At 38.5% G+C, this 26,485-nt stretch overlaps 1 protein-coding gene across 4 annotated transcripts in view; it reads right to left on the bottom strand.

The window, feature by feature from the left end:
* The window catches only part of ZFHX4 (zinc finger homeobox 4), a 150,064-nt gene that overhangs the window by 4,667 nt on the left and 118,912 nt on the right, over positions 1-26,485 (bottom strand). For all 4 annotated transcript variants that reach the window (XM_071421303.1, XM_071421311.1, XM_071421309.1 and 1 more), the window contains exons 5-9: positions 20,817-20,933; positions 14,472-14,605; positions 14,115-14,315; positions 11,625-11,742; positions 5,404-10,800 (exon numbers count right to left, since the gene is read on the bottom strand). In XM_071421303.1, coding sequence (XP_071277404.1) covers positions 5,404-10,800; positions 11,625-11,742; positions 14,115-14,315; positions 14,472-14,605; positions 20,817-20,933 — 5,967 coding nt within the window. The remainder of the gene's footprint in view (positions 1-5,403; positions 10,801-11,624; positions 11,743-14,114; positions 14,316-14,471; positions 14,606-20,816; positions 20,934-26,485) is intronic.

The raw sequence follows: 26,485 nt of genomic DNA, 5'->3' as shown, positions 1-26,485 counted from the left end.
ACTAATTTTTATCATGCCTCTGGGATGATATAACCCACACATCCTTCACCTAAGAAACCTGGTAATTATGGTGCTCACTATAAGTAATTAGATCTCAAATAAAAAGGAATCTTTATCCAAATTGCTGGGGGGAAATGCAATAATAATAAAGAAAGATGTTTAGGTAAGTAAATATCAACAGGAAATGACCATTCAAAAAACTAACAGCAATCAGGTCAATGCTATTCATTACTGGGACACCACACAGCTTACATTTTCATTTTTGAGAGTTGAGCTTTTCTTTACCACACAATCAGGTCAATGCAGTCTTTGCTGGGAAATAAGGGTAATAGCACTAAAGTACTTTAACACAGGAACGCTGCTGTTCTTGGTTTACTTGAAGCACGCAGGCATGACGTCCTCCACCTCATTAGAGGAAGCAACCTAAGGATGGACTGGTTCTGTCTGGAGGGTGCATACACACAAGAAGTATGCCTCGTAACTTAATGGAAGAAATCTTTTCTGTTTCAAGTACCAGATACAGTGCAGTGGTTGGTAACAGTCTATTAAAAAAGCAACTTCTGTGAGATGTATAATTGGTCAGAAAATTAAATGATGGCACAGGGTAGAAAAGGCGAGTGACTGTAAGAGGCTGTACATTACACCCATTGTCGTTTTTGCAGGCAAGTCAGTTTGCTAGAGAAAAGAGCACACAAAGTGCATCATGCACATGGAACTGAAAAAGAGAAGTTATGTCAGGAGCAGTCTACTAGTGCATGGATAAGAGAGAAATAAATGCAGGCTCTGTAATGGAGGCTAGATAGGTATTAGCCACAAGGAAGCACTAATGGAGTGAACAAGAATAATGTTTAAATCATCAATATCCAGGTGCTTAGCATTACTTAAGAATCAAGCAATTAGGATTCAAAAAGAATAATTATCAGATTTAACAAAGAGGCCATTTAATGTTTGTCACTGTGTCATTAGTCCTATTTAAACACTAAGGAGTTAAAATGCATTGTGAGCACGAATTAGATAGTACAGTGAAACAAGTCACAACAGCTATAATTAAAAAGTGGGTAATTGCTAGAGTTAGTGCACAATCACATTGAAGATGCTATTACTTGCTCCTATGCTTCCAACAGGAAGTAACAGCCAATTGTGTGTGGAGCTTGCTGAAAATATATGAAATTATACAGAGTGTAGATGGAAAACACACGAATGATACAGTTAATGTGAACTGTTGCCCCAGCTTTGTCATGGTTATTTGGGCTTGCCACCTACTTAGGATTTTTTCCAATTTAATTTTATTCTCAATCTCTTCAACTCTTGTACATTTTAATGTCTTCAGTCTAATCACAGTGAAGATTCCTAGAACAGGTATGACGTATTCCATTTACCAGATATTCTTTGGAATATAGTTGAAATACACATAGTTCAGTGAAAGGTCCAGACAGATTGCTTTAGAACAGTGCAATCCACTTGTTTTACTGGAAGGTAAATGTGGAATGAGAGTTTCCAAAACTAAATTTAAAAAACTGACAAAACTAATGCTTGATTTACAGACATGAAAGATACAGAGTAGAAAATACACTAATCATGAGCAAACATTCTGATCCTGCTAATTATTTTAAATGACTATCAAAGATGAGAGACTTCTCTTTCACTTGGAGGAATGGAAGGGCTAAAATATAAAAATGAAACTGCTACCAATGGGCCAAAAACAATCAGAGAACAGAATTTAATGCACTAACAAAGCCATTGCTGCTGAATCAAATTTCTCTCTTGATAAGATTTCAAAACCCACTAAGTACATATTACCCAGTGATGTGTGCGTTCTTGGAAAAAGCTGCTGTGAATCTTCAAGGTAGCCTGGGCTTAAGTGATGTGCAAAGAACCTATGGTAATGATGGTGACATTAAAAGGTTCATAGAACCAGTATCAATAGCTAGAAGCAAGATGAAGCACTAGCTTTCTGCGAGGGATCATAGGCAAAACACAAAGCTAAGGAAAAAGAGAATGTGAATTTTAAGAACAGCTGAAAACAGCAGGTGAACTCTTCTATCTACAGTCACCTAGAAAATAAGAAGAAGCTTGAAGAACAAAGATGAGCTGAAACTAAAATTCTGTATGAATTAGAATTCCACCAAATAACTCCTTATTAGGAATTATGCTGAGCAAACACTGCAGTAATTTTCAGACCTTGCTCAGCATTTGATGCCCATAAGATGGTAAAATTACATTATCTAGAAAAATGTATCCCACAGGTGAGAGGATTGTGACACATAATCTCAGAACCACACAATAATTCTGACATTAAAACCAACTTGTTTAAGAAGAAAATAACAGAATTTAAAGTTAAGATATCCTTTTATTCAGAAATGAAGCTATCTTATTTTGCAAAATTTAATATTCACAAGTAATAATCTAGTTTAAGCGCTATATAAAGAAGATGAAATGAACTGTAGTTTGAATCATTCCATCCTTTCTGAATTAGCATTATTTTCACGGGTTCCATTTCAAAACTTTTGTAAAAGCAAATACTGCATTTAAAAAAGCATAGGACTTTGCAACATTTAGCTGGGTTTTCTGTACTTTGGAAATCCTTAAAAAATACTGGATGGTCAAACATGAAAGTGAAATCCCTTATAAACTTGTATTAACCAGTGAAACTAATCAGTGCTACTTCTCTATCTAGGATGAGGAAAGCAAATCACAAAGGAGAATTTTAAAGTGTGATGTTTACAATTAGGTTTCAATAGTTGCCTGTCTGAATAAACACATTCTTTCAAATTGAGGATCTTACCAATGTTAACATCGTCCCTTAAACAAAGATGTAGGGCAGAATGGATGGGCTTTGCTACAGGCAAAACAGTTACCAACCCTGTAAGCATCACTAAAAACAAGTAAATACTTCAATATAAGGGATCCCAGTGAAGCTTCTTCTGAAGTGCATTTTGGGCTTGGGTCCGAGAGAGAAGAAATGACACACTTGGAGAGGAATTCACAAGAAGTAGACTTGAACTGTAAGACAGTGAGTTGTCAGGGAGCTTCAGCAAATCCTTCATGCAAAGAATGGTGCAGAGCAATTGTCCTGCTGGCTGAAAATATACATGCTGCAAGAACTGCAGCCAAGGAAAAGCTTGCTTGGAAGCTTGCTTCCAAAAAGATACTTCTTAAATGATTCTTAGCATCAAATATGAATGTGAGCTAGACAGAGCAGGGTAGAGAAGAAAATAGAAATGGGTTAATTAGGTGCAGAAAATACTAGTGTGGAGCATATACTGGAGCACATCTAAGTACATTACTGTTTTTCTATGATGAATGATTAAAATAATCGCTTTTTTTTTTTCTTTCCACTCACTATCACTGCTCCATTATGTATCATTAGGGAATGGAGATTTATGTATGCAAGTATTTTCCAGGCAACAAAAGGGGGATGTAGGGGCTGTTTAGCATATGGTAGAAGAGAAAGTTAACAACGAGATTCTAGTAGCTGCTTTACACAGTGGGCTTTGCCCACAATGGGCTAATTAACCTTAAGAAAATGAAAGATGAAAGAGGGTAAAAATCCATCTCAATTGGCAGTGCACTGTGCATGATATCAAAGAAGAGGTGTTTGGTGGAAATTAGAAAATCTGAATACGGAATTGTTATGGAACAGTTGGCCTCTAATAATGCTTTTTGTATTATTAACAGGACAATTTGCAGACTTTGAGCCTACATTGGTACCAGTGAGTTAAAGAGCATCAGGGAACATTTTCGAGAAACTGAGAGAAAACCTTCTTTAAATTTAAGAAGAAAGAATGTGGATATTGTTTTTGCCTAGCCGAACTAGCCTCCTCCAAAACAAATCCTAAGCACAGCTTAGAGGGTGGGTCCATGGGTCCAGGGCCATTCCCCAGACACACTTTGCATGGGAACTTCCTGGTATTGAAATAAAAAAATATATATCCAAGCAAATTTCTTTGAGCCATATAGACAAATCCTGAGTTTTCTGATGCCCTTTTTACCTGAAGGTCAACCTAGCCAAAGCTATTTAGCAAAGTTATACAGAGAAACCATATCTATAATTTTAATGAATAACAACCAGCCATTTTAGGACCAGGACACTGTATGCCATTAAGAAGGAAATACAGCAACTTTATATTTCCTTTATATGCAATCTTGTGCCAATAACTGTTTGACAAAAGCCAGAGGGCACTCAGCCAGAGACTCCATTGTGGAAGGAAAGCCTCTCTGATCCAATGAAGAGAAAAACAAGATGCTTTGACCACCACTTAGGAAAACAATAACATGATCATCATCAATCAAAGTAGACCTGGGTAGTAGAGAAGACATTGCTACAGTCTCAGTATGTCTAATAACACTGGTGATTAGGACTTTATTTTACTTGCCAAAGTGTGTTGCTTTCTAAAGCAAAGTTTAAAGATCAACAGCAGGTGGGATTACTGGATAAAATGAGGTGAGCTGTCTTAACTAGCTTCCTAACTCTTCTGTGCACATATTTGATATGAATATGCAAAATTAGAAGATGACTGTGAGAGCTTCAGTCTGCAAGGCTGCAGTCAAATGAACCTAGAGTGCAAAACTGGAGCCTACTTCAAGAAACACATTAGGCTCATTCTTTGAGGAGTCAAAAAATCTGCTGCAGAAAACTTGGTTCCTTAACATGAGTGAAACTTATTGCAAGAGGAAGTGCTTTCCAACGTGAGCAAAACCCGGAGTCACATGAGAGTCAAAACTGTCAATAAAGCGAGTTAGGTGTTCTGTTAAAAGTGCAAGCCCTAATGAAGAGGTACATGTTGGTAATGACTTTATGAACTGGAATTTGGATTACAATTGAAACTGCCTTTACAAATCACCTTCCACAAACTCTTTTTTATTTCAGCAGGCGGTTATTCAGAAATGTAATAGAGGGTCCTGGGCAGCATTTATATTAAACATTTATTCTGGATTAAACAACAGATTGGAGTGGTCTAAGGGTTGAACCGCTTGCCTGATAAACTGACAATGTGAGAATCTATTTTGTGCTTAATGAGATATTACATTAAATATTTGCATACAAAAAATTACATACAAAATTCTAACCCATGTTTTGACTAAAGAAGTATAATTCAAAACAAACAAATAAGTATAACAATTATATATTTCTATTGCTTTTGTTAGAAAAAACCTAGTATTGGCTAAAAACATTTCTCTCTCTCTTTTTTTTTTTTTTTAGAGAAGTCAGATGTATCATCCAGGCTACAGCATCATTGGAAAAATGCACTGAGTATACCCCATAGGAGTACTTATTAGCTATTCACACGAGTCTAACTAGCATGATATGAATGCATATTATGCTTTGTCTTAGAAGGGGATGGTGACTGTGCAAGATGATCAAATTAATAAAATGAGAAAATCATCCCCTTATAGACTTACTGTTTGAACTTTGTGGAAATCCAGGTAAAGAGGATGGACCATTCATTCCAGGCAGAAGAACAGGAGGAAGGCCAGGGAGTCCTGGATAAGCTGCTGGCAAACTGATACCATGAAGAGAACTGCTGTCCATCATGCCTGGCTGCTGTACTGTTAATCCTAGCACATCAGTAGCCTTCTTTATGCGATCCAGTTCTTGCTGCGCCATCAGCTGTCTAACCGTTGTAGGAGCTAAATAATCTTTCTCCCGGTCTAGCTGACTTCCCACAGTTTCTCTCACTTTTGTAATATGTTGTTTGGAAAAGATGTGATCTCTTATGGACAAACGTGCAGAATATTTCACGCCACACAGAGAACATTCTGGCTTCGTCCCATCAGGTCCAGTCTGATTTATCATGAATGGCTTCCCTATGTTAATTTTGAATTTCTTTTCCTTAGCCCGGGCATTCTGAAACCAGACCTGAACCACACGTTTGGGCAGACCAATCTCATTCCCTAGCATTTCACATTCCTGCATGGTTGGAGTTCGGTAGTCACTAAAGCAAGCCTTGAGAACTTTAAGCTGAAGGTTACTCATTTGTGTTCGGAAACGTTTGTGGCCTGGCCGATCACTGTTTTTGGATTTAAAGGGATTGCTAGCTCCAAATGGGTTAGGTGAACTTGGATCAGCTATGCTTGAAGTTTCACTGCGGTCGGCATTATCATCAGGGTCATCAGTAATGTAGTAACTTTGGTCATGGTCGCCATCTTTTTCACTGAAGTGTATTGAAGGGCTTGTTAGGGAAAAGAGAAATTTATCATCAGCATTCTCATTTGTAGGTGTAGTTGCTGCTTTTGGTAGTGTGTCATTCACAAGCGGTTTTGGTTCTTTGGGGGGTGATGCAGGTTTTGCATCCCCTGAACTGCCAGTTGTGCTTTCCATTTCATTGTTCCCCTCATCCCCTGTTGTGGCATCGCTAATTGCTGTATTAATTGATGAAGTCTCATCAAAGTCAGTCTTGTTTTGATCATATCCAGAGTCAGCAGGAGGGGCATTCAAATTTTCAATATCCTCACTAGACTCTGCTTTAAAAGAAGAAGGACTTAAAAGGTTCTTCGGTGACATTTCTGCAGTTTTGCTCACAGGGGTTGATACAGTGGAGGCTAATTCATTTTCGCTTGATAATTCAGTTTTTGCTAATGACAGTGATGGGTAATCAAAAAATATGTACTTTTGTGGACTTTCTCCTCCATCTTCATTTGATATCAAAGGACTTGGAGGCAAACTATAGCCGGCTTGTTTTCCTTCGTTCCAATGTCGAGAGCGGATGTGACTTTCTAAAGCAGATTTTGCTTTAAACAGAGCTCGACAAAAAGGACATCTTTTATGGGACTGGGCTGGACCAACTGCACGGAATTGTCCCTTTCTTTCCCGGGCTCTTGTGTTCTGAAACCAGACTTGTACGACTCTCTTTTTTAGTCCCACTTCACGCGCAATATGATCTAGCATCTTTCTGGTGGGATTGGAATCTAGCAGGTACTTTTCGTAGAGTATTTCCAGCTGCTCTGGAGTAATTGTAGTTCTTAAACGCTTATCACGATGTTGATCTTCTCCACTGTTTCCTCCCTCCTTCTCACTACAGTTATTGTCTTCTTTATCATCTAGTTTCCGTTTCAGGGAACCAGAAACTGTAGCAGGGTGTGCTGTATGTGATGAGCCAGTTTGTGGTGGCATCTGAGCAAGAGAACTGTTAAGTAACTGTCCAGTCATCAAAGGATTATTTGGGTCAAATATCATGTAGGGCATATCCATTGGTCTTTCTAAAAACTGTGAGTGAAGAAATTGGTTTTGAGCTGCTAGGAAATGCATGTGCTGGTGCTCTTGCCAAAGTTCTAGAGTTGGAAAGGCAACTGTACATTGATCACACTGATACTGTAATAACTGAGGAGGTAGACTGTTCTGTAGAGAAGTCATTGAAATTGGCAAAGGACTGGAAGGAACAGGTGTGTTTTGTGATGCAGAAGGAGGTCTCCCTACAATCTGGGATTGCTTTTGTTGTGGTGGTTGAGAAGCTGAGGGCTGAGGGTCAGAAGATGTTACTGGAGTAGACTGTACTGGTTTGGCGCTTTGGGAAGTTGTATCTGTTTGCTTAGAGGTGGTTTCATTTTGTTTTGGTTTTTCTGTGGACTCTGGTTTAGGAGAAGCCTTCTCAGGTTCTGGTTTGGGTGATGGAATCAAAGGAGTACTAGAACCAGAGCCAGAGCTTGCTGCTGTGACTGTCAAGCTTTTTGACGAGTCATTTTGGCCAGAAACTGTACAGTTCTTATACACTGTTTGATCAGAGGCATCCATAGAGTCTTCAGTTTGGCTTTCATCTTGAGCATCATCATCTTCATCTTTATAACACTGCTTTTTCTGGTGTGTAATTAAATCAAAGATCCTGGGAAAAACCACACTGCACTTTTTGCACTGATACTGCATGTTACTGGTTCGGATGTAACGCTCATTCGTCAGTTCCCTTTTCTCATTGTCTTTAGTTTCAGCTTGATTCTCGTAACTTTTGCGAGCTTTTTGTCGCGCATTTTGGAACCATACGACAATAACTCGAGTAGGTAGGTTAAGTACAGTTGAAAGCTGTTCGATTTCATCATCCTTTGGATAAGCATTTGTATCAAAGAAGTCTTGGAGGACACGAAGCTGGTAGTCAGTAAACCGAGTCCTGGATGACCTCTTGCTGAAAGACGCATCAGACTTGTAGGGTTCTACAGCTGAAGGCTGAGGATCTATTCTGATATCTTCCAACACCGTTATAGGAGGATTGCTAAAATTATACGGCGAATCCTTATTTCTCTGTCGTTCTTTAAACAGCGTATTTCGAAACCAGTGCTTGATAACCTTCTGTGAAAGACCAGATTTCTCAGCCATTTCTTGGATCTGCTCTTCACTTGGAGAATTGTTAATATCAAAATAAGCCCGCAAGATTTTTAACTGGTCATCTGTGATTCTTGTACGTGGACGCTTGAACTGAGAGTGCCGCAGGAAATTGGGATCTAATCCCAGCTGCTGCTGGCAAAGCTGGGTAAGATCGGCAGATAAAGTATCCATTGGTGGCAGCTGGAGGGCAAGCTGAGGAGGCAGTGCTGGGTGTTGCACTGGCTGCATCATAATTGGAGGGAAAAGTGGGAGATCAAGTGAAACAGGAAGCTGGACTTGAGGTGGGGCTGATGGTGGTGGTGGTGGAGGAGGCGGAGGTGGCGGTGGAGGAGGTGGTGGTGGAGGTGTAGGTGGTGGGGCCTGCAAAGGTATGGGAGCTGTGTTTTGAATTTTTCCAGCTCCAGCTGAAGAAGGCTGAGAAGGAGTTGGAGGAGGAGGAGGAGGAGGTGGTGGCGGAGGTGGTGGTGGAGGCGGTGGCGTTTCTGGAGAAGATGGAGAAATTGGATAAAGTTTGTCATACGCCTCCCTGTATTGTCGGGCAAATTTTTCTAATGCTCCATATGGAAAAAAATGTCCATGCACGTGTTCTTGATGACTCTTCAAAATAAGAATGTTGGAAAAAAGCTTACTGCAGGTTCCACACTCCAGTTTGTCTGTGTTTTCACCATCCCCAGTCTTGCTTTTCTTCTGCACTTTTTGTCTGTTCTCATTATATTGGATAACTAACTCAAACCCAAAGTTCTCCAGCAAAGCCTTGGCTGCATTCCCCCTTGCTCCAGAAGCTATTCTGGGTGGTGGGATGGCTGGTTCTGAGGATTTTGGCTTCTTCATATCTTTGTTTTCTTTTAGTCCTTCATTCTCATTAGTAAATTCTTGCTTTGGCTTCTCATGCTTTTCAGAAACTTCTTCTGACTCCTTATATGATGGCATATCCTTTATCAGCTGGCAGTCTGTACTTACTAAGGTATTTTGCTCTGCTTTCATCAGCTTACTACTTTGCTGCTGCTGCTTTTGGGACTGAAGTTGGGGTTGGGTGGACTGGTACTGTTGTGCCTGTTGCTGCAGTATCTGTAGCTGGGTTTGGCCAACATGGTGCTGAGTTTGTATCTGCTGCTTCAAATCTTCAAGCAGTGATCCTGTCATACCAGCCATCCCCGGCATACCAAATGTGGCAGAACCAGGCAAACCCAGATCTGGGCTTAAGCTAAATTCTGTCCCAGGTATATAGAATGGGAAAAGGAACTGAGGCTGTTGAAATTGGAGCAGTGCTTCTGGTGTCATTGGAAAGTGAGGCAAAAAAGCTGGATTTAGAAACTGCGGTTGAAAGAACGCAGCCTGTTGTTGCAGTTCGTGCTGTAGTTGCATTTGAAGTTGTGCTGGTGACTGGGGTGGGTGATGTGTAGGCTGAGCAGAAATTAATTCAGAAGCTTGCTTTTTATTTAATTCTTTGGCATCTAAATGTGTTTCTTTGCTGTTAACTGCTGGTAAGGTCACAGATTCTAGCATTCCTTGGCTGGGGCTATTCACATTCCCTGCTACACTATTACCGCTACTTATATTACCACTTGGTTCTAGCTTTGCAGCCCTTGCCTTTGTCTGATGAAGCACAGATCTCATGTGGATTTCCAATGTAGAACTTTGGCTATATGCAACATTACAAATGCTGCACTTGTAGGGTTTGTTATCAGTGCTGCTGTTGGTTTCTTGAGGGACAGGACTTGATGCTTCCTGCAAAACCTTTTTGAGTTTATGCAGATGGGACACTGAGTTGTAGTGGACCAAGAGAATGTTCTTTTGGGTGAAAGACTCTTTGCACACTGTACACTTGTATGGGCGAGATGGATCTAGAAATTTTTCCATAGTAAAATTTGGCCCTTTTCTAAAAGGTAAGGTCCGCTTTGGTTCCGAGCCCATATCATCTGGAATAGAGCTACTATCACTTCCTACAGGACTTGCTTTACCTTCCTGGTCCATCTCATAATCTCTTTCTATTTCCTGTTCTAGTGCATGATCGTCTTGTGCCATACTTTCACTTTCTCCCCACAGTTCACCATTGACAGGTAAAGATGCACACAGCTGCTGAAGTTCAGCTTCATTGAGTTCAGGGTGGCCTGCTTCCAAGTGTTTTTTTAAAGCCTGGAATGTACGGAAGCTACGTTGGCAAAGGCTACACATGGTAGCCGCCCGAATAGCGTGGTACTGGGAATGTATCTGAAGCTTCTGCATAGTCTTAAAAGCCAAGCTACAATGGTTACAGCGGTACTTATAGACATGGCGGTCAGAAACAGACAGCTGTTGCTTCTTCTGCTGCTCACTTAGCTGGTCTGTCATAGACTCAGTGGTCTTAATATCTTTACTGCTGCTCTTATTCCAATCGGGTGTTTCAGCAGATTCCTTAGGTGGCTTCTGTTCCTCAGTCTTTATTTCCATTCCAGTTTTTGATTCATCGACCCCAGGGGTACTTTTCTCATCCACAGGACTTTCACCTAGTTAGAGAAAGTGAAGTGCCTTTTACACAAGTAGAAGAAAAAGCACACAGTATTTATTTTAATTTATTTTTTCATCAGAAATCAAGAAAGGCACCTAGTATGCCATGTGTCAGCTTAGCAAACTATAACAACCTGTCTTTGTCCCAGAAAACAAAGTGGGCAGGATAAACAGGAGTTTAAAAAAAGGAATAAAACTCATACACAATGATCAGATTGGCAGCCGCATCTGGCCGAGCAGTGGCATAGGGCTTTTCTTTGCCAGAACGTAGGAGTTGATTGGTACAATGGGAGCATCAAACAAGAAAAGGAAATAAAGAATAGGAAAGAGGGAAAGAGTAGAAAAATGGAGACAACAGGTAGGACAGATGACTAGAAAGAGGATGAGAATGGTCAGAGAAGAGAGGGAGGAGAATGCTGTGACAACTAGCAAAATTTCCCAGTGCATAATACGGTAAGTGTCCAGGATCAGAAACCTGCTACTGGAAATGAAGACAAAATCACTTACCTAACATTCCCCATTGATGGTGAAAGTGCCACTGTCTTTTGGGATTAGGTCTTAGCAGCAGGTTAAACAAGGAGGATCTTGCCCTCAAAGTGGCTAGGCACTGCTGTTTGATTTTACCTCCACCAAATGCAAGGAGTCTGGCATACATGTGCTTTCTACCAGCTCAGCCAAATTCAGACCCCTTGCTACTTTTTGTTTTTTAATCTCTGTGGCTATAAGCAAGCCAGAAAAAGGTTTCCTTTACCAAGTAACAAGTAGTTTTATTTCTAAATTGCCCATACTTAGCTTTTACATGTCTGGGCTTTTTCTTGCATACCTGGATATTTCCCAGATCCCTCAGCTGTAATGGTTGCAGGTGTGTCACGTTCAGATTTCTCTGAAGCAGCTGCTGGCAATAGCATACTATTGGGCATCATGACATCTGGTACAGGAACCTTTGAAAACCAAGAATATGGTATTATTACAGAAAAAGTCCCACTATTTAGTAGAATACAACAGTATGAAATTATAATTCAAAAGATCCTCCATATCTGGATGACTGTCAGAATCAAGATCCTGATTCAGTCCTTGATTATGGTTTCTGACAGATCATAATCCAGAGCATCATGTGTCCCTTAGTGGAGAATCAACTCAAAATAATCCACAATAAGGGGATGCTATAGAACTACATGCACTCAATATTTCATTGGTCTCAGTATCACCACAAAGAAGGTTTTGCTGACTTTGCCAGGATCATTTGATTTATCAGGGGAATTCTCCTAGGATATTCTCCTCCAAAGAGAGAGATCATGTTGAGATATGGTGACCAGTCTTTCACTGAAGGTGTTCTCACTTTTCTTCACCTGTACCTTTTTTACACAAATGGTAGACATTCCATGATCTTTGAAAGAAAATTATGTTTATTTCAACAGGGAAGTAACAACTTATTTCTATTTAAAATTAGATTTTTTTTCTCTTTCTTGACTTCAATTTCTTATGTATCATCTTCAGATTGCTTTATCTGTTGAGCTCTGCTTTCAAATTATAGACAGAAATCTTTGAAGGACGTAGTTTTAATCTGGTAGTATTCAGTTCTGCTAAATTGATACAAATATCAGCCTGCTCAACATTTCATGTTTTTATTTTACTTGATCTTAAAAAAAATTAATACCAGAAATATAGGACTGTCCTATTAAGACTTAGCAAGTCTAAGTTCAAGCTCCTGCACTGCCAAATTCTGTCTAAAGAATATTGGGTAAATCAGTACAGACTGTGCTGCAGCTCCTCATCTCTAACAGAAGGATAGGACTTCCTTCATACAGAAGTAAAAAGATTAACCACAGAAGAGATTTTTGAGTTGAAAATAAATAATGAAAGCTACATTCATTATGAGCTATGAGTAGAAATATTTTTTGTTCCTCTAACATTGGATGCATAAGAATGACATATATATACATATACACAAATTGCCTCTTAGAAAAAATATTCTAGACATTAAAAAAAGAGCCACCTGGGTGTGTACAGAGTACATTTGTGATTCAAACATGGCATTAATAGCACCCTCTTATAGGACTAATGATTTTGAGTTTTCTTGATAGGGAAGGTCTTTTAAAAAAATTATGTAGGGAACTGTAAATGTCCCAGAGGAAAAAAAAATTGCTATAAATAGCATTTACTTTTTTGTTAGACATTTCAGTTATGGACAAAGCATATTAGTATTAGCAATGCTGAAAATTTCAATTATGAAGGTTATGATTTACAATCTTTTCCCTGGGAAACACTGGGGTTTTTCCTCTCTCAGAAACACTGGAACAACTCCCCAGCACCTGATGAAGAAAGATTTCAAAATTGCTTCATTATCAGCATAGAGGGAACCAGAAAGAACTTGAGAAGAAAGCTAGTGCTGCTCAATATGGAGGGGCCGATTTTCCATATTTTCCCATTTTCCTAAAAGGGTCTCTGAAAGTTAAATATCTACTGCATTTTCCTTCCAGTGGGTCAAAATTACATGGTCTGTCAGAGCTATAATTAGTAGAAAACCAAGGAAAAGAAAAGAAGTTCCCCAAGTGTGTATTTGCTCCTCAACTCTAAGCACAAGGAACTGTAGACCTTCAGTCAAGAGGTCTCAATTATTTCTAATATTTTTACCACTTTAGTTGGGTATGAGGTGGTGGATTTACAACCACACCTATATAAATGAAGGAGCCATTTATGGATACAGAAGTAAATACTTAAGGAGTTGGATCACTGAGATTTCCAAGTACATTTCCATCTAAGAAGGCAAGACAACCAGAACCAGTTTGTCTTAGGAGGTCTGTTTTCTAACTGAATTTATGCTGTAATAACATATAAGTACAAGACCCGATTGTGTTTCTACTGACATTGTTTTGAATGGATGTTTGAACTGCTGTTTTACAGTGAATTTCATGTAATGTAATGTTTAGTAGAGGTATACACAGGAATCCTTCTACATTTGGGAACTACGTTTTTCAGGGAGTTCTTATTACTTTACAAACTAAAGTCACAATACCTCTGAGACCTGGATATTATTAGACCAAATTTTCAGGTAAGCACTTAGAGATATGGACTGGCTTAACTTTTCCAAGGTTAATGTCAGTGAGGAATCAAAGACTTTTTGCATCTGTGAAATCCACCTTCAGCCATTTTCCCAAGGGACAGCATTCACTGAATGGGCTGACAAGAGAACCTAAGAGTCCTGACCCATTCCTCTCCCCAGGCTTCCTGAACACACTGTCACAACAAATACATTGCCCACAAGGCCCAAGTATGTTTGTGTAGCATGTGCATCAGTATTTGGAGCACTTACTGTCATGAGCAGTTTCTCCACACAGTCAGGGGACACACTGTGCAGATGGGTCAAATGAAGCTGGAGATGCATTTTGTTGCTGAGGACATCTTGGCAGAGGGGGCAGCAGATAACAGGTTGCATTGAGTGCTGTGACAGGACATGCATCTGGATACGATTTGGGTCCCTACCATTGTAGTTACAATAAGGACATTGATAGAACTGAAAAAAAATCAAGTTAAGATGCAGGCTATTAGTCAATGTGCTTTTTATAACTTGCTGATATAGCTATTTTAACAGCATATCATCTCTGTTTCATTCTTGAGTTATTTGAAAAAGAGTTCTAGAATGCAATTAAATTGTTACATTTCCTTTTACCTGCTCATGACAAAATTTATTGTCCTCTGGAGGCTTTGATTTTTTAGCTGCACCATCCTCTTCTTTTGCCAGAAGAAGCTGTTGTGCCCCTACCACAGTGTTCGCTTTTGGTTCCTTCTCTGGTGTGACTATTCCTGTTTTGAAAACATAATTTTTGAGAACATGTTTTAAACTTAAAAATATCCTGGTTTAAAAAGAGACTCTGACTTCAAAGGTCTGTATTGTCTTTGAGGGTCTTTTTTTTGTTTGCTTGCTTGTTTTTTAAACACTGAGAAAAAATAAAGATGAATAAAACAAGTCTGGTAAGCACAAAGGTGAAAATACACTTTTATTCTTGATACTCTATAAATACATTTAAAAATGGACTCTTCTCTACTGTTTAGATAACCCTAGGTTGCCTTTAAAGATTAATCAATAATGTTCTTTCTTTAGCAGCTCAGTATGAATTTGTCTATTACATTAAAACAAATCAGCTTTTGCTTAAAAAGCCTGTTTTCCAAATAATTAATTTGCTCCTGTTTAATTACCCTCTCTCTTTTCTAAACTGTCTGAGCAATATGATTATTGTGCTGTTTTGATAACTCCTGCCTGGTTACTATTCTGAAGCTAAATATAGTGAGGCTTTAAAAGAAATACTGTGGAGAATAGGATTTCAGAGCTAACTTAATATTAATTATATACAAAGATCAGTCATTTGGGATTGCTTTAGATGTTTACACTGTGAATTTTTATAGTCTGGCATTTGTGATCAAAACCAGAATATAATTGTTTACTACAGATAGTTGTACTATTAAGTACTAAATACTATATTTAATATTATGCCTGAGCTAGCTGTGTAATGCGGCCCAGTCTTGCACACATCAAAGAGAAGAGTGCAATTCTAATTTCCCAGTCCATCAGAAAATTCTTTCCAGCGTCAATTTGCCAGATAATCTCTTCTGCTAGGCTGGATATTACAAGAGCATTGGGTAGGCATGTCACATACATCTCATGACAAACACAAAACCTCATTTACCAACCATTCCAATCTCATCATAGTGCGGCATCATCTGACCTTTTTTCTGCTGTTTATTATGAGTATTTCTAATTTTAACTTTCAATTTTCACCATCTTCCAGTCAATTTGCAACTAAATTATTTCCAGGGTGAGGACACTATCACTGGACACTGGGTGCAAATACATCTTGAAATGCAATGAAGCTAAACCATTGATTGCTATCAGACCCAACGTAAATATATAGTCCAGGGGTAATCTGATTGTATGCTGTGCATGAAGATTTATCTTGATTTTTTTCAATCCACATAAGGGTCATATAAATGAACAAATTGCACCTCATTGCACAATAACCTAGGATTAATTTAAAAATAAGGTCATGGACATTTTGGCAACAAAGTAAATAAGAACAAAGAAAACACAAACTCAAGAACTTTTTATTATCATTATTTTCATATAGGCTTTGTGCAATATTTGATCTTACAAAGACAACATTAAAGAGAAGCAAAATAAGAGAACAGTTTTCGAGGTAAACACCAAATCCTCATGGTAAAATAATGACTAATTGAAAACTGAATCACACAGGGACATTTTCTGAAGGGCACTTAAAAAAAAAAACAACAACAAGCATAAAACAAGTTTTATGGCTTACACCTTAATGGTGATTTCCCCACACATTGACTTTCATTCCTAAGTTGTTAATTATTTCTTTTGATGTAATTTAGGCCAGTAATTTTTGCATGTTCTAGCCCAAATTAAAGCTTATTCCTGCCATATTTCCTTATTTATATATTCATCAATTCATCATCATATGTGTATCATCTGAACTAGTCCCTTTTTGGAGACCCTGAATTTTTGCACTCTCAGGAGCAGATCTTGGAGGCCTCTTTTAGACTGCTCAGTCACTGTTGGGCCAACAACCCAAAGGGCTACCTATGCTTAAAAGTAAAATCTAAGTGATGAAATCACATAGGGCACCATTTTATTACTCACTTTGCTTTATGACTATTAATAGAGTACTCCCTGGCCTATTTGTATTTACATATTATTGAAGTATCTTAACTGTGAGAATTATGGGAAATAAAAAAGTGACATACTATGTATTAAGAGAGAAAGGTTGTTTCTGGGTTTTTTAGAAAACAGATTCAAATTATTACCCTCTTTTTATTTCCAACTGTCAAAAACATCTCTACTGTTTCTTTCTTTACAATATGTCACTTTTAAGATATCCTTTTTAAAGACAAATGGGCCAGAATCTCAGCTGATGTAAACAGACATTGTTATACTGGAAGCTGAATTTAAAAACAAAATGGAAAAATTCTGCCTTCTCTTCTCCTCATCACACTAGATTGTTTTCAACTGGTTGTTACAGAAATTACAAACCAAGTTCTCCTTCAAAATTTACTTGTGAAAATGCATCTAACTGTGTTATGGCGCTGCTAGTGAAATTTATCTTGAAGTGCACTCTGTGTGTGCCTGGGCACACACAAGGTTAATATTACACATCATCTTCCACCACAGGATGGAATAACTTAATTACTTCAAAGGGCCTATAATAATCATGAAACACATAGTTCTTGTTTCTATAAAAACAAGGGGGGTTTTTTGGTTAAATTTCTTTTGCGGTTAATATAATAAAAGAGTGGAGTTATAAAACACTGTGCTGGGGTCAATAAATGCATAACAAAGCACAGTTTTTTACAATGTTTACTATGATATTTATATAAACTGTCAAAGTTTACAGAGGCTTTGTTGTTTTTGTTGTCGTTTGGCTCTGGATTCATTCAACCTCAAGCACTGTTACTTCTTATATGACTGAAGCTGCATCTGGCCAATAGTAATGTAACTGATTCTGGGACTTATGGTGAGCTTTAAAGGAAAGAAAAAGGGTGCTTTATTTTGCCCTCTGGCATAGGGGAGTCACTTGCCCCTGCACATGGAGAAGACCAGAGTCCCCAAGCCACAGTGAACATGACAAAAGCAAAGTTCAACTTTTTATCCAATGGTCGAGCTACTACCACTCAGTTCCTTGTCTCGCTGTATCAACGCTCTGCTTTCCACGTTCAATTCACATTTTTAGGGAGCTTTGGTAGAAAAGCTGTAAACACCTATGGTCTTCTAGAAAGGTTATCAAAGGAGGAGGGAAAGAGAAGGGAAAATACCCTGGTTTTGAGCAAACTGTGCACACTCTTTTCATAGTTACATGTTCCACTGCCATGCCATTCTTACCAGGCAGTTGTAGGAAAAAACTAAAACCCGTTGTTATCCATGTGTTAAATATTAACTTTTTATTCTTGAGACACATTATTTGTAGGGGGGTGTTTTTTTGAAATTGTGAAATACATCAGAAATTCTTTTTATAATATAAAATACGCATCTTATTTTAGATTAATAATGCAACTTCAATACATTTAGCTCAAAAAGTAGGTTTAATTATAAATAAGTGCCATGAAATAGACTAGGCAATGATTGCCTGTCAGTATCAGAATTATTTAACTTGTGTAGGATTGCTAATATAAAAATGACACAATTCACTGCAATTCAGATGTCATCACCTTTGCAATATATGTTGAAGCCCCAAAATAAAAATATTTGTGTGACTAATAAGAAGGAGAAAGTTAATAAAGTACATATACTAGTGAGAAAAAAAATCCTGGAAAAGCCATGATAAAACCACTATTTTCTTATTTATAAATCTTTGTATTTGATAAAGATTGCATAATTTAAGACTTCTGACACATCAGATGATGTTATTCAGACTCAAAATAATTCTAAAATTATAATTACTGGTAGAGTATTCTTTCTAATTAGAGTAGAATGAAAGGATAATTTTCATTGCAATAATGAAGGTTAATTTCCATCCTTCCTCATGTTTACTACCTTATTAAAAAGTGCTCCCCTTAGCCATGGCAGAGACATATTACATTTTCAATGCAAATGTATTAATCTGGATAAATTCCATATTAATTCTTGCACTGCATAGAGCTGTAATTTGGATTATAATTAATCTAAAGTGGCACTAGATTTAAATGACAATATAAATGAGGCATTAGTAGGCTTTTCTATTCTGAATGAATATTCAACAAATATAACTTGCATATTGCCAAGTCGCATTTTGAAAGCTCTTCTTCTTGAGATAAGGTAAGCAACGCAGCACAACAGCTTACACAAACACACTGTTACTAAATACATGTTAATCCTTTCTTGTCTAATAGATTCTATGCTAAAGAAGGGTCACACCACTTTCCTGTCTAACTTGTTAGTATTGTGATTAATTTATTGGTTTTCCTGAGATTTCTTTGGCAAGACTTGCAACACTCAATTCATGAGAAAGCCCAAATTAACATTCAATTATACAGAAGCAGTTATGCAGTCATTAGAAATACTTGTCAGCTCAGTGAAAATTAAGATGATGGTCGGAATGTTACATATGTAGAATTAATTTAGATTAGGAAAATAAAATTTTCCAAAAGATTCAGGGTTTTACAGTACAAACTACTTTCTGCAAAGCACAAAGGCAATCATGTATTTCAGTCCTTGTTTCTATATGAATCTTACTGCAAAGTTATTTGTGTAATTGCTGGCACGGGAATGCAGAACAATTATGCTGGTTTTTTGTAGTGCACCCAGTAGGCATCTGGATATAGGTTTGTCCTAATTAAACTTGGCCCTTATGAGTGGCTAATCCTGATGGAATTTTGAGAATTCCCCTTCAGTATTTTTTTTCTAGATTCCATTTTCTTCTTTTTTTTCTTTTCTTTTTTTTTTTTTTTTTTTTTGACTGGAGCTTTAATACCATATTCTTTCCTAAACAACTATAAATGGACCGGCCTAAGAAAAAGAGAGGGCTGCTAAATTCCCTGAAGTGGTTCATATTGTCCCCTAGACGAGGCGTATGGTAGGAAATGCAGGCTGCAAGTGGCTGTCACCCGTCTCCTGGGGAGTGTCCAGGCCAGCCCCTGAGGAGACTGCAGAGAAGGACTTGTGACAGCCTGGGAGCATGGCTTTGCTGCACTGCAGACGGTTCTGACCAAGTCAGAGAGCCAGCCAAGGGGAATATATATTTTAAACCACAACACAGCTTCTTGCTCAACATCATCCTTGTCATTATCGGCCTTCCCTCAGTCTCTTGATCTCAAAAAACAAAGTGACTGAAGAGCAGCCGAGGTTGTAAACTGTGATGGGTACTGACCTCAGCCCGTCAACAAGCAAACTTAAAGGAAGCTTTAATCTTTAAGTCAGTCTTCTGAACTGACTTGGCATAGAAAGGGCCATTTATAATTTTTTTTTTGAAATAATTTCAAAAATGTTTAATATGTAAAGAGCAAATTGTAGTATGGGTGAATTTGGGTGTAAAGGAACTCAGATGTAAAATGATATTTTTTCTACAACTATATGTCTTTATGGATAACACAACCTCCTTTGTATGCTGCTGTCATCAGCATACAAGGAAAAGATATATGACTACCTGAAACTAATAGGCTTCAACCTGTTTCAGCACTTCTTCTGCTTCAGTGAATCCAACATAATGTAACTAGGTATAGCGTGCGGCAAAAGTAGCCAATGTAATATTCATTGTGACCATAGATTTCCATCTCATACATAAAAAGCATGGGTGAAGTCACATATTTGCCAAATCAAACACAGAAAAAGCCCTGGGTATCTACACCAGATGCTGGCCCTAGGTTTGTTTGTGCACAAGTAAATGTCATGACATAGAGGTTTTGTTTTCAAAGACAGTAGCTTTCATTACTGGGCTTTGTCTATTCCAGGAGATCAAAATTACCCATCCCATAATCCGTTTTCAATGATATTTCCTCCTTCTTAGGCTGAATCATCTGTAAACTTTTTCACTGGATTTTGTGTATTTTTTTGTAAATGCCTCAAATAAATGCCCAGGAAGAGGCCAAATTCTTGGGAGTAACTAATCTGTGAGCAAGAGCAAAAAATAATAACAAAAAAACCCCACATTCTTTGGGTTAAAAGGGGGGCACAACCTGATTGAAGAAAAAATTCAAGTGGTACCTAATCCTATGCTTATGAAAAATTAATATGCCATCAGAGGAATCACAAGTACAGCAAAGATTAATGAAAGGCGCTTAAAAAATTACAAGCACACAAACTGATTTGATTAAAAAATAATCTCACTGGTCGTCCTGTAATATTCTTCAACTTATCCGCATCTATCCTGTCAGATGGTTATGATTAAAAATAGGTCAATGGGAGGCTACTGATAGAAATCACATGCAAAATGCACATGCAATGAATAGTAGTGGGAATGTCCAGACAGTTTAAAATGAAAGAGCATTTCATAAGTTAAAAAAGGGGGGAAACGAAATTCTAGCATCTTACCAGAGTCTTTACTAGATTTTTTGCCTTCACTATTGTCTCTTTCACTTGAGTCTTTATCATCAGCCACAGCCACTGATGTACTTTTAGCAGACCCTTCTGTGTCTTCACCTTGTTCTTCTGTGGACAAACACAGAAAAGATCTCAGGAAAGGAACTCAGTGACCAGTTAAGAGCAGTTAAAAAATATGTCCTGTAATAAGAACAGCACTAACAGAAGGTGGCAAAATAGGGGGGAAGAAGGGTCGGGGGGAAGAAAAGGGAAAGAACACCGCTTTAAAGAGGTTGGATATTAATTCTAAAAAATTTGCAATATTACAAAGTCTGACTGTGTCTTTGCAAGAGTACCTGCTTTCCCCCAGTGTGACAGATTTAAAGCCTGTCATTTCGTATTCTTTGGCTAGAAATGATTTGTGTTAAAATACATGCACATGCATGCACACACACGCATACACACACCATACACCCCCCACAGGCTGGAACAAAAGCAAGCGCATGTAAAAATGCATCTTGGAGCCAAAAAAAAAAAAAAAAAAAAAAAAAGAGAGATCTCAAATATAAATCCTATTAGTGGAGCAGTATCCCGCTAATTGCAGTAAGTAAGTATTAGGTATTAGGTACAGTATTAAATATAAACCTCTGGCTTTGCGGGAGAAGTCTCAAATTTTGTCTCCAGGGGGAGCCATTCAGGATAAATGATGCAACTTGGTGTATGGCTTCTGAGGAAGCAGCATTACCCACACCTCACTTACGTGTTCACACCAGCTAGATTACATGGAAATCTTCACAGTAACTCAAGCCCATTTAATTATTCGGTAAATCTTAGCTATGCTGCTACTGGTGGATTAATCTGTTTATGCAGTTAGCTTCTATGCTGGGGCTGTGTAGCACTAATCCGTGAAAGGCCCACTGTTCCTTTTCATCCTGTGATCATTTGTCTCTCACTGTGCTGATGTCACATTTTAATGAATTTTTAGCAATCTGAGTAATGCCAGATAACCAGACTTGCAACTCCCTACAGCACAGCATGCTGTTTTCATTGCAGCACACACACACACACACAGAAAAATAAAAATCATATTTCCCCGTTCAGGTAGGAATTATATAAATTAGGAGGTGAACGTAAAATGGGATTCGAAGCACCAGGCCGCTCGATTTCATAAAATCTTTAATGACCATATAAATTAACCCTGGAAAGGCAAAAGGTCACAGACACACATTTGCATACACTCTTCTATTCACTTTTGATAAGCAGAGCTTTTATGCAGGGAACATGATACAATTAACCCTTCAGGAACCATACAAAATGCAGCTACCGACATTTTAAGTGTCAAGCATTAACTGAAAATTACACACTGCATAAAATTTTCATTGTAAATGCTATAGTGATTGAAAGGGGAAATAGTGGCCCTCTTCGCACCCCATGTTTTATTAATAACATTCTGACAGCCGAATGAAATATCCTCTGTCATATGTAGCAGCTGAGCACAAAAAAATTGCTGCCTATTGCCTTACTGCCAGCCATACACTGAAACCCTATGCCTAGGCAAACAGCCCCTCAGATCGATGTGGCAAACCTATCCGATTCTCAACTCTCTGCAAAACCTTTTATAAATCGGAAGAGAAAAACACAGCTGCAATTTTGGAAACCAACCTGCTCCCCCAGCCAAAAAAAAAAGAAAAAAGAAAAAAATCCTGACCACAGATCAATGTGTTTTGCTGTTTTGCATTGACATGGAAATACAATAGGTTAGGACTAAGCATGTGTGTCCACTTTCTGGAACAATGCAGGGAGAAAGATGGTCCCTTCTTTTAAAAATAATTGCATATTAAAAAGAAAAAAATTTCCATGCAAATGGGAAGCCCACTCATGCTGCGTGAGCGCTCTCGTCCCACGCCGATAGCTAATCACACATGGCAGGGATCCCCGCGCAGCCGGAGCGCGGCTGGGTGGCGGGAGCACGCCTCGGGATGCTGCACGCCTCGGGATGCTGCGCGCCTCTGATCCCGCCTGGCAAGGGCTGTGCCAGCGCTGGGCGCGCACGCACCAGGCTCCTACCCAGGGTCAGGCCCCGTGGCCTCACGCAGCCGATGGCAATCCCTTTTCGACTCATCCTTGGGAATGGACGCATTGCTTCTTTTACTAGATTTACTGGCCCAATCCCCCTGGGCTGGAAAATGAAGTGTCAAAGTGCTACTGAGTGTCCTTATCTTGAGGGGACATAAAATTGTAAGGGCTATCGTGGCACACATTAATAAAACATTGTGTGCATGTCAGGCAAAGAGAAAGAAAATTATGAAGGTACTAAAAGAAAAGCTACAGTATCATCTGGGTCTCATCAGACGATTTTTGCAGGGTGCTCTCCTGTTTTTCTGGTATGTGTTTTAAGTGTGAGAGAAATTCCCAGACATGTTCTCCTATACATCATCGTGGTGTCTGACCTCAGGCTGACCCTGGCAACAGTTTGAGAAATCTGAATGTGAACAAAGACTCTGTGTCAGCAGCAGGGAGAGATTGTGGGATAGACTTTCCCCATCAACTTAATCGCAAACAGCAGTTCTGAGGCCATAACTTTACAGGGCTGCACCAAGCCACAAACACATAACCTTTAGAGGTGAAACTGCCCCTCGCTCCCCACCCCCCCCTTCTGTGATTTTTCTCAGTCTTGTGGTGCTCCCTTTGATGTAGCAAGGCAATTAGCTGTAATGTTCAAGTACTGCAGACCTGTTTTATGGTTTGGAAGGTGAGAGCTGTTTATTACAGGTAGGCTCCTGGGGGCCATAAAGGCTTTGCAAATTTTTAATCATGCAAAAAACTAATCAAAATGTAACTTATACACACCATAAAAATTAATATCATTATTATGCATGGTATAAATTGCCTGCCTTGGCTTTCAATGGCACTCCCTTCTAGAAAATACATTTGGCATTCATTTCAGAAATATGTATGGCATTCACTTCAGAAGTAAATTTCATAGACAGAAATGATAATACAACTTCTCCTATTTTCCTTCAAAATTACGGAAAGGCTGTCTGAGACTCGCACTGTCACGACATATATCAAAGGGACAAGATGGAAATAAAACAGCTCTAACTTAAAAGCAGTTAGCAAATTACAAAAAATCCTGAAGACCATTTGTCAGAACAGATATTGAGGAAATGTAACTATCAAAGACATTACATTCCTATGCCAGAATGCAACAAATATTTTTTTTTAGCAACATTTTTGTTCTTACTACATATGCCAACCAACAAGAATACCATGCAGAAATAAAAATCGGATGGCCCCTACTCAATGACAAAAAATATGAATTATTATGTACGGACAAAACACAGTACGACTGTGCTACAGATTCCAGAATCAAGTTCCAGCATTCTGTTTTAAATTTACAAGAGTCCTGCCTATATACATTTACAAATGTCAGCTTTGAAAATGAATAGAGCACCCGATTCAAATGCACTTTAATGGCTTTAATAACACTTACCATTGCAATATGATATTTTATTCACACCTGTTTTTATTTTGTCCAAATGTTGAAAATTTCTTTTGATGTTGGATGTCTTGCATTTAGCCATTATCAACCTTTTGCTTACAATTGACTTAGAATTAAACATAAAAATTAAGTTAGCAGCATTCTGCACTAAAACTGTGAAATAAGGAAAAATGAAAAATTCTTGTGTCAGAGGTAACAATAATCAGTTTATATTGTATATTCCATATTTTATGTCACATACTTTAGTATTTTAATCTACACACAGGTCTAATTCTGTACTGATTTTATGAAGTAAGACCCTTGTGATTTTCCTCAGTCCAATGAAGTCAAGATGTGTGAAGATTTCAATTGCAAAATCCAGGCCTCGGCCAAAGCTGATTAGCAGGTACCAGCAAAAAAATTAGATAAATATTCATACGTACGTTAGGAGGTGACTTATGGAAGTTGGATTTAAGAAACAGATACATACACCACAAACAAGGGAGGGTATGCAGAAAAATATAAACTTTTAAAAATGAAATAATTATTAGTAAAACAAGACCAGGGTGAGTAGAAACAATCCTCTCGCCTTTAATTTAAATGCATTGTGATAATCACAGGGGCAATTGCCTTTCCCTGTGTTTTATCAGAGAAGTTTCCCTACTGATGAGCAGCACTGGGAGTCTGTGCTCTAGTCTGTTTAAAAAAAAGCATATTATTTTCAGGGGTTGATTTTGGTTCGTTTGGGGTTTTTTACAACATTGATATATAAATTAACAGCCAGTAGTTCCTGTTTTGGTCCTGTATTATTTTGTTGTTGTTGTTGTTGGTATCCCTTTTGCCCTCTACAAATTGCAAGTAATTTCCTAAATAAGGATGATCTACTGGTTGTGGGTGAGTAATTGTGGTTATGAGAGAGAAAACAAGATTAAGCAAGTGTTTGTGGCTGAGGGCCGGATGGATGGGGAACAAATAAATCAATCGACTGAAGTAGTAAGCAAATAAATATGAAATGAGAGAGAGATTTTAAAAAATAATTGTGTTTTTTTTTACTGAATATGTTCAATAAGTAGCTGAATCTAAGGTACCCATAAGTGTTCAGCACAGGTGTATCCTAGGTTCAACCAGTAGAGTGAATAGCTTATTAACCATCCAGATAAGAAGGTAACCACTACTAAAGGATAATAACAGGGTTTAGATTGGAGGGATGGACAGACAACAGATAATGGAGGGAAAGGAGAAACAATGGAAAACAAAGAAAAACCCACAGACTACGCAAAAGAAGTAAAAGTTACGTGAAAGCAGACCTTGTGGACTGCCTTCTGGGCTATCCTAGTTATATTACTTTGCCGATAAACTCTTCCTGACTCCTGCATTGTCATTTATTCACCCAAATATTCCAGAAAGTATTTGTTCTATATTCTGGCTGGCCTTGCAGAGGATGACTGAGGAATAGGATGCCACACTCATTCAGGATCTTGACTGCATCCTCTAGTGGTCATATTTCATCTTCAAACAGGATTTCTAATTTCTCCTTTAGGGACTCGGGGTGAATAAAGGCACCAACCCATTAATAACTGTTTCTAATCACTATGTTATATTCAGAACTAGAGCTCTTAGAAAGCTGAACTTCCCACAAACAAGCCTATAATTAAGTGATGATCATCATATTGACCAGAAAGTGCTAACTGGCAGTTATTATCAAATTGTATCATTTTGTTTTGTGGTGCATCATTTGAATTTTTATGGCAGCCTAATGCTTCTCACTGAAATGTATCACTGTGCCAGGGGAGGCCGACTGCAAAGCTGGCTGGACAGAGTGTGCTGTTGTGACTCCTTCCCAAAGAGTGTCACAAATCACACCCACTTTATCCACCCACTCCACCCAGCAGCCTGTACTCCCCACTTGCCACACTCAGCCTCACCCCTCTGGCTGACGGAGGCAGGCAGCTCTCATCTACCCTACTTGGTTTTACTTCGTAGCTTCTGAAGGCAGAAAACATTCACCATCACCAGCTAATCTACCCAGCACTTCATTATTTCCTAATCTAGTTTATTCTATTTTTTTCTTAATTATTTTTTAAACTGCAGTCTACTTCCAGCTGCTGGAAAAGGAATGTTCTCCCCAGAAGTTTGGAGGGGTGGGGTGTCCTTTCCTCTCCGGCTGCTGTGCAAGCTCTCCCTCTCTCTCATTGCTGCC

The sequence above is a fragment of the Agelaius tricolor genome, unplaced genomic scaffold (genome assembly GCF_023055355.1).
Source record: "Agelaius tricolor isolate 1412-34295 unplaced genomic scaffold, bAgeTri1.0.p SCAF_2, whole genome shotgun sequence".
NCBI classification, from domain to species: Eukaryota; Metazoa; Chordata; class Aves; order Passeriformes; family Icteridae; genus Agelaius; species Agelaius tricolor.
The sequence above is the reverse complement of the archived record's forward strand: the minus strand, read 5'-3'. Positions and strand labels throughout refer to the sequence as shown.